The 14,708-nt window shown below is 39.1% G+C and overlaps 1 protein-coding gene across 4 annotated transcripts in view; it reads right to left on the bottom strand.

The window, feature by feature from the left end:
* Positions 1-14,708, bottom strand: part of ITPR2 (inositol 1,4,5-trisphosphate receptor type 2) — a gene marked incomplete at both ends in the record, with an annotated part of 551,977 nt that overhangs the window by 434,710 nt on the left and 102,559 nt on the right. For 3 of the 4 annotated variants that reach the window (XM_080705463.1, XM_080705466.1, XM_080705464.1), the window contains 6 exons: positions 605-751; positions 1,317-1,400; positions 1,686-1,784; positions 8,090-8,248; positions 11,921-12,007; positions 12,779-12,894. In XM_080705463.1, the coding sequence (XP_080561589.1) occupies positions 605-751; positions 1,317-1,400; positions 1,686-1,784; positions 8,090-8,248; positions 11,921-12,007; positions 12,779-12,894 (692 nt within the window). The remainder of the gene's footprint in view (positions 1-604; positions 752-1,316; positions 1,401-1,685; positions 1,785-8,089; positions 8,249-11,920; positions 12,008-12,778; positions 12,895-14,708) is intronic. The other variant, XM_080705465.1, reaches the window with a different exon arrangement.

The raw sequence follows: 14,708 nt of genomic DNA, 5'->3' as shown, positions 1-14,708 counted from the left end.
ATCATTGAAGGGGTACAAGTTGGCTTAAAAAATTATTCTGTGGCAATTATCAAGAATACAAACAATAACAAATGCTGGTGAGGATGTGAAAAAAATAGGAACTGTTATACACTGATTGGAATTGGAGTGGTTCCCGTCAGATCCCGCCACACTACCCACCCCTACCCGTAGGAAACAGCGAGACTGTTGGTGAGACTGCAAATTAGTACAGCCACTGTGGAGATCAGTATGGAGTTTCCTCAAAAGACTAGGAATTAAATCTCCATAAAACCCAGCTATACCACTTTTCGATATTTTCCAAAAAAATTAAAGTTAGAATACTATGGTAATACATATCAAGTTTATAGCAACATAACTCACAATAGCCAATTTATGGACCAAACTAAGGTGTCCACCAACAGAAGATATGGCACATATACACAATGGAATTTTACTCCGCCATACAGACAAAACTATGTCATTTGCAGGAAAATGGATGAAACTAAAGAACGGTATACTGAGATCAGCCGGTCTCAGATAGTCAAGGGCATCGAGAAAACTATGTATTGAACGGTAAAAAAAAAGAAAAATACTTAAAATGGCAAAAAAAAAAAATTGTACACACCTCTATTTCCCAGAGTGCTTTAGAACTAGTAGCAGAAGTTGCTGATTGACGCAAGGTTGTTCGAAGGAAAATGTGCTGCTTTTTCTCATATTCATCACAAGTCAGAAACTTCTCTTGTTCTGCATGAAACAACCTAACAACATCACCCTAGAAAAACAGATTAAAAAACACACTGTATTTCTAACAACCGTACAAATAAATAGACATCAGAAGCAGCAGTGTCTGTTTGGCTTTGATAATGTGGCTTTGAATGGGGTTCCTGGAAGCCCATCTACCTCCGGGCCACACTCCCAGACCTATTTTTACGTTTTTATTTGGAAACAGGGTCTCTTAAGTCAGCGCTGCTGGCTTCGAACCTGCGCCATCCTCCTGTCTCCGCCTCCCAAGCGCGGGGATTACAAGCGTGCGCCACCACGCCCGGCTCTACACTTAGAATTCTTTTTTTTTTTTTTTTTTTTGGTGGTACTGGGGTTCCTGAAAGCCCTTCTACCTCCGGGCTACACTCCCAGACCTATTTTTTATACTTTTTTATTTGGAAACAGGGTCTCCTAAGCCAGCGCGCGCGGCTGGCTTCGAACCTGCGCCATCCTCCTGTCTCCGCCTCCCAAGCGCGGGGATTACAAGCGTGCGCCACCACACCCGGCTACACTTAGAATTTTAATAAGACTACCTTCACTCCTTCCAGCAAATGTTCAATGAAGCACATACTTACTCCTTTCAAAACATCCTCTCGGTAGGAGCTAAATTTCATAAACAAAGTGATTCTCCAGCTAGTGTTGCTGTTAACAGCATTCACCTATCGATGAAGAAATGCTAGGCGTTAGAAGACCACAAATTCGATGCTATACAAAAAAAATTATTACTTCAACTAGAAGAGAAGAAAAACACATTGGACAAGGAAGTGTGTCGATAAAACTATCTTCAAAGGGCAGTCCACAAAAAGCTAATTAGCATCTTCGTGGACCTCAGACAGTACAGCGGGGATTATGCTCATGAAAACACTGAAAAGAACTCCATAATTTTTTTTCTCTCTCTCTCTCACGTGAGAAAATCATATGAGCGACTTCTTCCCGGTGCTTACCTCTTTGCAGCCCGGGTTATCGAGCAGCTCTATGTTGCTGGCGTGGAGGGGCTGACCCGCATTCACAGGCATCAGAACAACTTTGTCTCCCACGACGATCTAGGAACCAGAAGGAAATTGCAACTGAGACACGCATGGACCTTTGGTGCCATCTGTGAGGTTAAAAATAGCTGCACTGGAGCCCTCATTACTGACCTCTAACGCCTGTTCCTTTTATCTTCCACACAAATTTTAGTTCGATTCTTTTTCTCCTTAAGGTAAAATATCTTCTAATAAATGATCATGCAATCGTGTCCCACAGTGTCTTTCAGTCTGAATTCATAAAACTAGTGGAGATCTATTTCTTATTAGTTTCCCCTGTAAGTTGATGCTTTCGTAAAGTCAATAATTAGGCCATTTTTCCTCGCTGGAAGGCCGTATGCCACAAGCAGAGCAGAGGCAGATAGTAAATGCCTCTGCCACAAAGAAAAAAATACGAGAATCAGCTCAAGTGCAAGCAGAAAATGTGATACATCTGTGTTATCTCTGCAGCGAGACTCGAGTCTGGTAAACCTGGTTTTCCCATAAACTCAGAAATCTATGTCACCAGGAGTCAAGAAATACAGGATTGAGTATGACTTTACAAAAATATGTTTTTTATAGGGGCTTGGGCATCTGGTTATCACTTATCTTTAACATCCAAAATTAATAATGCCCCTTAAACCTGGTACTCCTTTTTATTTTAGTTTAGTTTAGTTTTGCAGGTCTGGGGGCATAACCCAGGGGCATTTGACTTCCGAGCTACACCCCCTGCCCTATTTTTTATTCTTTATTTTGAAACCGAGTCTCACTGAGTTGCGGAGGGCCTCACTAAGTAGCCGAGGCTGTCCGCGAACCGTGATCCTCCGGTCTCAGCCTCCCGAATGCTGGGATTACAAGCGTGCGCCACCACGCCCGGCTCTGGTACTCCTTTTTAAATAAAAATTAAAATTGGTTCTGATAAAAGTGCTCAGGAAGGAAGTTATTGACTGTTTATCATAGCAATGTCTATCATAGCAATGTCTACTTTATGTCCAAATAGTTTTGTTTTTGTTTTTTGTAGTACTGGGGATGGAACCCAGGGGCATTCTACCTCTGAGCTACACCCCCAGCCCGATTTTTTTCTTTTTATTTTGAAACAGGGTCTTACTGAATTGCAAAGGGCCTCGCTAAGTAGCTGAGGCTGTCCGCGAACCCCAATCCTCCTCTCTCAGCCTCCCAAATGCTGGGATTACAAGCGTGCGCCACCACAGTTGGCTCCAAATACTATTTGTATCTTATATTGTGGAGAATTAAATTTACTTATTTATTTATTTATTTAGTAGTATCGGGGATTAAATCCGGGGGCATTGTACCTTGGAGCTACACCCCCAGTCTTTTTATTTTTTATTTTGAAACAGAATTTTACTAGGTTGCTGAGAGTCTAGCTACATTGCCGAGGCTGTCCTTAACCAGTGATCCTGCTGTCTCAGCCTTCCATGTACTGGGATTATATGTATGCATCACCATACCTGACTTAAAGTCATCTTTTCTTGATAATAATAATAATGAAGTTTTCCTTTAGTTGTTAAAGTTAGTTACATTGCTAAATCTCCTTAGGAGATATATTACTGCAGTGTCTATACTCTCCATTATGAAATTTCTCACCATCTCAGAGCTGAAAAACAAAACTTTCCCTTTGCATAATTCATACCAATTATATATTAGGATAATTAGTTTGATACATAATTGGAAAACAAATTAGGACTCAGAACCTCCCGATACATCTCTGCCTAAACCAAAACTTTAGGTAACATAAATTCATATTTTCAGTATCAGATACTCTTATATGGCTTATATACAGAAATCAAAATTCATACAGGGCACTGTTGTCACAAACTCTTTTTGGAGATGCCAATATGATAGAGAATCCCCAAGCTCACTAAGCAAACAACCATTCACACTGTCTTCTATATTTTAAAGAGACCTATATTTCTAAATTTCATACAGCCAACATGTTTTAATGCATATGAACTGTTTCCAAGGGTTGATAAGGACAGAATTTATAAGTAGAATCTGAGAGTGTGTGTGTGTGTGTGTGTGTGTGTGTGTGTGTGTGTGTGTTCTACCCCTGAGCTGCACCTCCAACCCTGTTTTACTTTTTATTTTGAAATAGGAACTCACTAAATTATAGAGGGCCTAGCTAGATGGCTAAGGCTGGCCTCGAACCTATGATCCTTCTGTTTCAGCCTCTCACATTCTGGGATTAAGTACTGGAATTGTAGTCATTCACACCACCATGCCAGCTGGAATCGAATATTAATTTGCTGATTTCTAGATCTTCCATCTTATTATTGACAATGATTAGCCAAACTGAATAAAACTTGCAAACAAAATGGACGAAATGCCAATCATGTGAAATACAAAACCCAGTAAGAGGTACCAGGAAGAAACCCACAGTGTGAAATAAATTGTCCCTATTCTTGAGAAATTCACACAAAATAAGATCACTTGGCAAATATTCAAGTTGGTGATGTTGTCAGAAGAGTGTATTTGGGGGCCTGATCCGCAGACAGGGCCAGATGCTTTCTGGGAAATCACATATTTACCCCAGAACCTGAGGGGAAGTCCTTTTAGGGCACATCCCAGGGCTAGCCGTCATATTCGCTCTAGCTCATTAATATCTTTTTAAAAATGTTTAATTCCAAAAGCATTTCTGTAGATGCTATTTAACAGTCATGTAAGATTCAAGCTGGGGTTTTGCTGAAAATACAGAATATTATAATGCCATGTGCAGTTACCCTCCTTCTTAAGCGGCACCTGTTATAGTAAAAAGGACGCCACGACAGGAATCAAAACTCAAAACACCAGGCTCCTAGTTCCACCTCTGCTAGAAATTCACAGCGCACCATTTTTTAAAACAGCAAAATCCACCTGCTAGATGGAAAGATTCTCTTTCTCTAAGAATTTAAGTTTTCTCTTAATTTAAAGAATATCTGGCCTTCTCCATCTTCGAAATCTACCATCAAAGTAAACAACCCATGTCCTCCCTAGATCACCATTGAAAATGAAAAATTAACTACTCAATCATAAGATGGTATGTGAAAATGAGATATTTATGTTCTTTGCCCACAGTTGTCCCTGGTGATTTTCTAACAGCTCAACAGCAAGCGAGGGCTTTCTCTACAGATGAAAGCTGAACAATCTATGAGTCAGTCTATTTTCCCCCAAACCATCTTCCCCCAGTCCTCCAGCGTATCATATAAAGGTACACCCAAGTGGCAAGAACTGGTGATTTTTTTAGGGTAATGAACACCTTTCTCCTCAGATTACATTCCACCTCATCTCTGCATTTTTTTAAAAAATATGTTTTGATCATCATATAATGAAGCCAATTTAGAAAGATCCTTAGACCTAATACATACCAATTATGCATATTTATTTATTTGTTTGCATATTTATTGCAGCACTAGGAATAGAACATACTAGGCGAGTGCCCTGCCACTGAGCCGCATCCCCATCCCTGCATCCCAGCAGGGGCTGGGGATGCAGGATCCCCAGCCCTTCACTCTTACATTTGACTTGTGTCTAAGACCATCCTGTTGCATGCATACAGCCTAAGTCATAACTAATTTCTGGATAGTAAACTATAATTTCTAAAGTCTTCTAAACATTGCAATTTCCACTTCTTAATTTAATACCCTTTAAAAGAAAATCAGTAGTAATTGAAGCACTTCCTGTGAAGTGACAGTATTTGCAATTCTCTTCACCAAAACATGAAGGTGAAGGCAACTATATTTTAGAAAAATGCTACCTCTTCCTAGGGAAGAAAATGAGGATTATAGTATAACTCCTGATGTGGCCAATACAGGGCTGTGGGTGTGCGTGGGTGTCCACAGCAACCTTAATCGTACACGAAAGATACACAGTGGTGAGCAAACACAGTGAGCTACTCCAGCAAAGAGCAACGTGGAGGGTCGTTGTAGCCATGCTATATGGAGCACATCTAAAGACAACGTCTACATTGTGCTTAACAATTACGAGTTCCATTTTCACCAAGATGGAGTGTCTGAGTGGTAGGTTCTGTTTTGCTTTGTTTTCTAATAGAACTAATTATTTGAAAATAGTTCATTACATTCAACTCTCTAATGACTCTGTAAAGTGATTTGGAGGCAAGGAAAGAAAGAATAAATGAGCAGAGTGAATTAATATAATTCACAGCTCATCCAAAGGCCCAATTTATCCAATCATTGTATTGTATTCTTTCATGCTCTGAGATCAAGTTTTGTATGTTTTGAGGTTTAATTTTCATGGACCACCCACACGCAGGGACACTACGTGGGGGCAAGAGTGGACGACAATTACAAGAAGAGGCGTCAAAGGAATGGGTCTTTCAGAAACTGTATAATCAGCCCCTGAATAAATGAGAGTTGATTGTAATTAACTATCTACTGAAATTAAAATAGGTAACATGCTCACAGCACATGACTCGATGACAAAAGAAAAAAAAAAAAGTAGGGCTTATTGAAGGATTCCAACCCAAGATTCAAAGTGCATTCCATTCCTGCATGCCATGCTCCCCCACCTCACCCGAGGAGAGATCACCACAAGTTACTAACCAAAGGAAATCACAGGCGCTTGCACCCTGTGGAATTGAAATCATACTTTAAAATGCACTGTAAAAAATAGATTCACTATAAAAGAAGACATTTCTAACATGACAGATACCCGAGACACATTAAAATGCAATCAAAGTATTGACGGAGAAAACTCTGTCAGAGCAGTTATATATTTTTATATTGCTTTTAGCTCGGAATGTCAATTTTTTTAAATCTCAACAACTGATCCCTGGCCCAGTCTTTTTAGGGTGTTCTATATATGAAAGTTATTCAGTGTGCAGTGTTGACCAGCCTTTATTGATATCTCCCAAGTGCTAGAGACTGTCATCCAACATTTTACTCATTACACATAAAAATGTCAAACTATTGGTCCTAATAAAACATTTCACATAACTTTTTCTTTATCAAATAGCAGTGAACATTTTGGCAATTACTAAAATTTACGTAACAATGTGCAAATACTTCTCAACCTTTGTGTGTGTGTGTGGTATCAGAGATTGAACACAGAGGCATTCTACCTCAGAGCTACACCCTAACCATATTTTGTTTTTTGTTTTGAAACAGGGTCTCACTCGATTGCTGAGAATCTCATTAAGTTGCTGACACTGCTCTTGAACATGTGATCCTCCAGTCTCAGCCTCTCAAGTACTGGGATAACAAGTGTGCACCACCATATCTGGCTATCACCTTATTTTATTTTTTTTTTTATTTTTGGTGGTACTGGGGTTCCTGAAAACCCTTCTACCTCCCAGACCTATTTTATATTTTTATTTGGAAGCAGGGTCTCTTAAGCCAGAGAGGTTGTCTTTGAACCTGCGAGATCCTCCTGTCTCTGCCTCCCAAGCACGGGGATTACAAGTGTGTGCCACCACACTCAGCTAAAACATTTTTATATTTGTTTTTATACCAAAATATTGTATACCAAATGGAGATATTACATTTTTTTTGGTTTTCAAAGATAGAGATAAAAGTTTCCATTGCTGTTTTAAAATGTTTAATACTACCCATAAAAATCCAACCTAAAAATTCTATCATCCAGATTCATGACTGTAAATTAGTAAATTATATAAATAATTTTTTTTTGTGGTACTGGGGTTCCTGGAAGCCCTTCTACCTCCGGGCTACACTCCCAGACCTATTTTTGCATTTTTATTTGGAAACAGGGTCTCCTAAGCCAGCGCGCGGGGCTGGCTTCGAACCTGCGCGATCCTCCTGTCTCTGCCTCCCAAGCGCGGGGATTACAAGCGTGCGCCACCGTGCCCGGCGTATCACCTTATTTTAAATAGAGTTGTCATCAATAAGTTCATGCTAAACCCACAGCTCTTCCTACACTGCACATCTATTAAAACATAAAGACTGTAAGAAGCTGGCCATGGAGCCAGTAAGTGGAACGTTATTATGGCCCATGGTGTTCCCTTATTAATTCAAAGGAGGGCACACCGTTTCTTAAACAGCTCTTTTTCTTGCAACCATGCTCTCTCCTGACTGGCCAAGGAAGTCAGTTCTGCCTCTCTTTTAAAAGTCCCAGTTAAGATTAAGGTTGCTTAAATTCTTTCATGCAAACTCTAGCTGGAAGATGATTTAAAACTAATCAAAACTCTAGCTGTATGATTTCTGAGCACAATCTTTGCTATAAATAAATACGCTCAACCCATTAAGAATATTCACATAAAAATGTGTTGATTAAAAGTATTTTTCCTCCCTTTGCACCTTTCAGTCTCTCTCGCTGATTGAGAATGATTTCCTTTATGAACTCCCTGTTTCCCCTTTAGTTTTACGTTTACATACATTGTCGCCCTCACTCCTCAGCTTCCAGAAGGGATGAATATAGAACCAAGACCCTTCATTCCCTGCAGCATCCAGAGACACACGCATGGCATTCTTCTCCAGCAAAGCGGGCAATCTCTTGTTGACAGTCAGGTATTTGTTGCTTTTTATATGCAGCAGCTGTAGGGGAAAGACATTGCCACGGTTACTCCTTGAGCGCCTCTTGGATTGCATCTGCACCATTAGACACGTATCATATCATCACACAATAGAGATCGAGGTGGAAACTGAACAAAGGAGCTGTTTTCACATTCCCAAATCACCACCCTTTAGCCGGGCGCGGTGGCGCGCACTTGTAATCCCAGCGCTTGGGAGGCTGAGACAGGAGGATCGCGCAGGTTCGAAGCCAGCCTCGCCTGGTTTAAGAGACCCTGTTTCCAAATAAAATATAAAATAGGTCTGGGAGTACAGCCCGGAGGTAGAAGTTCCCTGGGTTCCATCCCCAGTACCACCAAAATCACCACCTTTCTTTCCTAGCTCACTTTCTTTGGGTTCCCCTCACCTCCACCCCCACTCGTGCTGCACAGTGAAGTGCGTGCAGGCGGAAAATAAACCAGGGGGGCGCCGTGAATGATGTGTTTCATCTGGTTAGTGAGAGAATAAAACTAGGCTTCCCAAAGGAAACCTGGAGGTTCCACCAAACCACATCCTTTCTCAGTGCCTGCATAGTCACAGAAACAGAATATACTAAAGAAAAGAAAAAAAAGGTGGGCTGGGCATCCTACATAGACTTTGTGACTTTACCGGAAGATGCTGACCTTACCACCTTCTCAGATGAGTGCAGAAGCTCCATCTCTCAGATAGTTTGGATTCTAAGACAAAGCTTCCCAAAAAATGAAATCCTACTATGTAATAAAACCAAAACAAAATAAACTTCCCATCAATTATTTCAAAAAATAATGATTATTTTAGTACCCACAATTTAAGAAGGAAGCGGCCAGGCATGGTGGCACACCTGTAATGCCAGTGCTTGGGAGGCTGAGACAGGAGGCTTGAAGCCTCAAGACCAGCCTCAGTGATATAACAAGGCTCTCAACAACCCAGAAAGACCCTGTTTCAAACACACACACACACACACACACACACACACACACACACACACACACACACGAATATAAGCTGGGGGTGTAGCTTGAAGGTAGAATGCTCCTGGATTCAATCTCCAATACTACAAAAAAAAGAAAAGGAGAAGGAGAAGGAGATGGAGGAGGAAGAGGAAGAAGTGATCAAAAAATAAAAAGCAATTCTTTAGCTAAAAAAAAAAGCATCTCTTTGGAAACTCACTATTATACCCTTGGTTCTCATTTTACCACAGAGCAATGGGCCAACCCCATTCCTCCGGGTTCTAACACCGTGTTAAACCTGAGCCCCTAACTGTGTGGGCAAGCATTTCACTTCAAGCACTTGATAAGAAACACAGCTCCACTTGCTGGACTTAACCGTCCTCAGACTCTGTGAGGAGAAACTGTCAGCCCATCCGTGCCCACGGCACCGGGTTCAGCCACACTGCAGGAAGCGGCATCCCGTCCCCTCAGAGAACAGCTCGCCCTGTGCTCTGGCCTTCTGCCATTGGCCAGTGACAAAATATCAGAAGATATTATTTTTTAAAACAGATTTATGATTTACCTCATTGTGGTATTTACTGTCAGGAAGTTATTAAGGCTGTTGTTTACCATATTAAACAGTGTCTTCTTTATGCGCGCTCAGAGGATAAACACTTCCCTGGTCGTATTTCTGGGAACAGTTGTGCTTCTAGACCTCTAACTCGGCTCTCTGTTCTGGCCCTCCTTTGCCAAAACCATAACATGTTATCCTTCGCTATGGCTAAGCAGCCAAGAAAACGGCTTCCAGCCAACGCTGACCAAACTTTACAGCATGTTTTTTATAAACATGCCTCACCCCCCACTTCAGCTTATTCATCTGACCATTATTTTTCCTTGGACCCAACTGCCATGATTATTTGTATTTTATCTTGTTATGTGGTATGTACTTTGGAAAATGCCTTGCCTTCTTTGAAGAACAAAGTGGGACCTTTATTTAAAAAAAAAAAATCCTTCCCTAATATGTGAGAGTTAGGGAGAAATGGATCATAGGAGGAACTCTTGGAAGAGGATCAGTAACTTTTAACTCTGTTTACATTGTCTTTGGATATACAATATTTTTTTATTTTTTAGGAAGTTTATTTACTCTTTTGTTGCCTGTGCCATTGAAATCATATCCAAGAAATCACTTCCAATTTCAATGTTGTGAGGTTTTATGACCCAGATTTTCTTCTAAAAGCTTATAGTATTAAGATTTATATTTAGGTCTTTTATCTATTTTGAGTTAATATTTGTATATGTGTTAGGTAAGGGTCCAATTTTATTCTTTTTCATTTATTATTAATTTTCAACAATATTTAGTTAAAAGACTAGTATTTCCTCCACCAAAAGTTCATGGAAACCTTGTCAAAAATAACTTGACAATGTATGGAAGAATTTATCTCTAGGCTTTTATTTAGCTCCAATGGTTTATATATCTGCCTTTAGAACAGTACTACACTGTTTCAATTATTGTAGCTTTATATGGTTTGAAATCAGAAAATATACATCTTCTAGCTTTGTTCTCCTTTGAGACTGTTTTGGGTATCTAGAGTCCATACTCCATATCAGGATAGATTTTTTCTGAAAAATAAATAAATAAATGTATGATAGTTTCACCTAAAAAAAAAAAAAAAAAAGAAAAAAATATTCTCTGGTAAGAAAGAAAGCAAAAAGAAATATTGAAATGTTATCTTTAAGTCATCAAAAGTTTGGTACCAGACAAATGAAACTGTTATGTGAGATTATCAATGTTAATACTGTATAAATTGCTATAATACTAGATGTCAACCAGTAAGCCAAGCGTGGGAAGGAGGGATGGGGAGGGAACGGGGTGGGGATTGTGGTAGGGGCTAACTGGGCGAGATGTGCATGTATGTCTACAAAAGTATTTTCTTTATACCACTATGATGTATGAATACATTGCACCAATAAAAAATAAATTTAAAAAAAAAATCCAAGGAAAAAGCTAAGAGGATCTAAATGAAACACAGGCAACAAGCGGACCTGAGAGAAATCAGAGCATGCTTGCTAACTGAAAGAGAAGACCCGCTAAGGACTCAAGGGTGATTTCCACCTAAAAGTACAAGTCAGAGGTGGAGACAGGAGGATTGCATGTTCAAGGACAGCCTCAGCAGTTAGCAAGACTCAGCAATCTATTGAGACCCTGTTTCAAAAAAAAAAAAAAAATAGGGCTGGGCTATAGCTCAGAGGTAGCATGCCCCTGGGTACAATCTCCACTACCACAAAATAAATAAACAAACAAGCCACAAATTTAAAACTTTCCTCTTACAGAATGGACATATAAAGCTCCTGATGCCAAACGTTATTTCCATAAACCGAAAGGACTACTTCTTACAGGCCTTTGGACATTCTTTGCTCACCTTCTTCATTTTGATATAATAACTCATCCATATATTTGTTTTTAAGTTCACTTCTTCATGTGCTTACATCAGACTCTTCTTTCTTACTTTTAATTTATTTATATTGTTTGCAATACTGGGGATCGAACCTTTGAGATCGACATCTACCCCCAGATTTATTCTTAACCACACAAAATAGTGCATTGAATAGCAACTGAATATATCACAAGATGTATAATTTCCACTAACAAACCAACTATTGTATCTCGAAATTTCATGCACTTGGATAATTTTGACAAATTACCCATAAAATGCTCACCTCCTTTAAGAAAAAATTAATAGAGACTTACTTGTATAACATTGCTGTATTTCACAATTTCTCCCAAGAGTTTCTTATTCTCTGATTCATTCTGCTTTTGTTCCAGTTCCGCGGCATGCTACAAGATGATTATCAAACAGTGTGTATAGTAACTGACAAGGAAATGCGTTTAGTAACAAGAACGTAATCACAAATCAAATAGGCTGGTTGCTTTACATCTTGGGAAGAAGATGATAAACGGGGCAGTAATTAAATAAATGATTACGACATAGCACGGTCATTTCTATATTTATGCTGAAATGCAGACAAATGTATCCTGTACCATTTTTATGTTGGAAATTTCAGGAGAAAAAAAAAAGTACTTAGGAGGTTCTTGTCTTATGAAATTACCTTAAGAAGCAATATTTCTAGAAATACCAACCAAGATGGTGAGTGAACTGCAAAGATCTAAAAGTACAGTTTTTAATTATAAAAGTAACAGGAGCTTTTGTGATGCAAAACTAAGTTCTATCAAATTTATACTCATCCAATCCCCAAAGGATAATCTTTCAATTATTTTTTCTACAAAAATTAAGTGCTGTGTCAAGTAAAATATAATTGAATTGAATTTTCCTACAGAGATTCTGAAGTGGTTTTCAGTGTGATGTGAAACTTTTAATTAGTTGGACACGCCCTAAAGAATGGCAGCAGGAATGTGTTAGCTACATGCCAGGAAACAAGTAGTCACACCCTACAACTTAAAGTCCCCTTACACATTTCAACATGTTCTTATAGCAATCTGAAAGCTCAGGGTATTGGGTGAAATCACGAAGCCAGGAGGCTATGAATACATCTTTTGTGACTGCTGTTCTGGTCCAGTCTGAGCAAGACAAATCAGCCTGGCCCTTACCTGTAGTTTCTTTAGCAAGGCGGCCTCTGTGTGGTTCCCTTGTTTGGCCTGCTTCGCTTTCCAGTACTGCTTCTGGGCAGAATATCTATTCATAGGACACACCTTGAAAAGGCAGTCTGCGGCAAACCAACAAACAAAAGCATTGTAAATAAGACTACCAGCATTTCTTAGATTTCCTTTAAAGACAGCCTTGGAATCTTGGCATCTCTAAGTATAAAGAACATCTAAAGGTCATATAGCCCATCCTCCAGCCGACTGTTAAATTTCCTCTCTGACATCCTTTGTGAGTAATTAGACAAAGTAAACACCGCCCATTCTTCATTAAAGATTTTTAAGAATACTATAGCCGGTGGGATTTATTTTTAAAAATCAAGCCAATGTAATTGTTATCTTATAAAGCATTTCTTAATTATAATGGGAGAACCAGTCTTAGAGAGTCAGCAGAATTAGATTGGAGCCTTTTGTGACCTTGCACAATTATACCTATTCCTGGTATATAGCTTTGACAAAGTGATAGAAAAATAGAAACAATCACAGCCGACCACAACAACCGCCCGTTCCCAAGTTGTCAGATACCTGGGGTGAAAATGATATGGAAATCTGAAACACAGCGTGGTATGATGGAAACATGAAAGAATAGGGCAAACTAAAAGGACAGAAAAATGACATGGACCTGACTCTATCCCTAAATATCAAGACAGGAAATCACAACTGACTGCCATAGTTAGTGCTATCCCTGAGTCAAAAAACAAAATATGTCTTTTTTAATGAGGAAGTTGGAATTACTTGTTTCTTACAGCTGCTAATAATGATTTTTGTATGTCTGTGGAATTGATTTTAATCTAGAATGACGCTTAATTTCAATAGTGATACAAGAAATCCAAACATTATTCTTCTCACAAAAGAAGTATAAATTTAACTGTATGGATTCAACTCGCTCTATTCTGATTAATGTGTTAATACTTAGAAGCATTCACATTTCAAACATGTATCACAAAAACAAAATTCAGCCAAATTAAAATACCCACGTAGCCACATTATTGACTACTCTAATGGCAAATAATCAAGAGATAAGACTGTAAGAGTTTTTTTTTTTTTTTTTTCAGTCCTGAGGATGGAACCCAGGGGCATCCTACCTCAGAGCTGCACCTCCAGCCCTCTTTTTTATCCTTTATTTTGAAACAGGGTCTCACTGAGTTGCAAAGAGTCTCACTAAGGAGATGAGGCTGTCCATAAACCCCAATCCTCCTGTTCAGCCTTCCAAATGCTGGCATTACAAGCCTGCAACCCCCACACCCTGCTGGCTGTAAGATTTTTAAGGAATTTTAAAAAACAGGAAATAATGTCTTTCCTTCTATATCTCATCATTATACACACAAATTCTATTGAATGGCCCTCCCTCCCCACATACGCAAGGCTATGGAAAACTAATTCTTAATTTCTAGCTTGAAAAATACTGAAACAGATGGGTAGAGATGTTATTGGTAGCAGAAAGCATAGACTTTCCAGCTCCTAAAAGTAGGCTGAGAGGCTATCACAATTACAGTGTGACACCGGAATCGCCACCTGCCACATGCATCTGAAAACCAAAGGACTGCATCTGAAAAATAGTTTCCTTGACAGCATATCTTAAAATCCTTAGGATTTATTTTCTATGTAATAACAACTCCAAAGAGAATTACACATTATTTTTGAAGCACAAATATAAAGATTATTCACAAATATTCCCCCAACAGGTCTCCTTTTGACTACCCAGTATTAAGCAAGTGACAAAACCCTGGTTTAGTGCAGCAGAAACAAACAAACAAAAAACATAAATCCATATTCAAGCAGAATGAAACTCTTATCATTTGCAGTCTAGGCTTCTTTTTCCTTTCTTTTTCTTTTTTCTTTCTTTTTGTTTTGTTTTATTTTTGTGTATGTGTAGTGC

Source organism: Muscardinus avellanarius (genome assembly GCF_963383645.1).
Source record: "Muscardinus avellanarius genome assembly, chromosome: 11".
NCBI lineage: Eukaryota > Metazoa > Chordata > Mammalia > Rodentia > Gliridae > Muscardinus > Muscardinus avellanarius.
The sequence above is the reverse complement of the archived record's forward strand: the minus strand, read 5'-3'. Positions and strand labels throughout refer to the sequence as shown.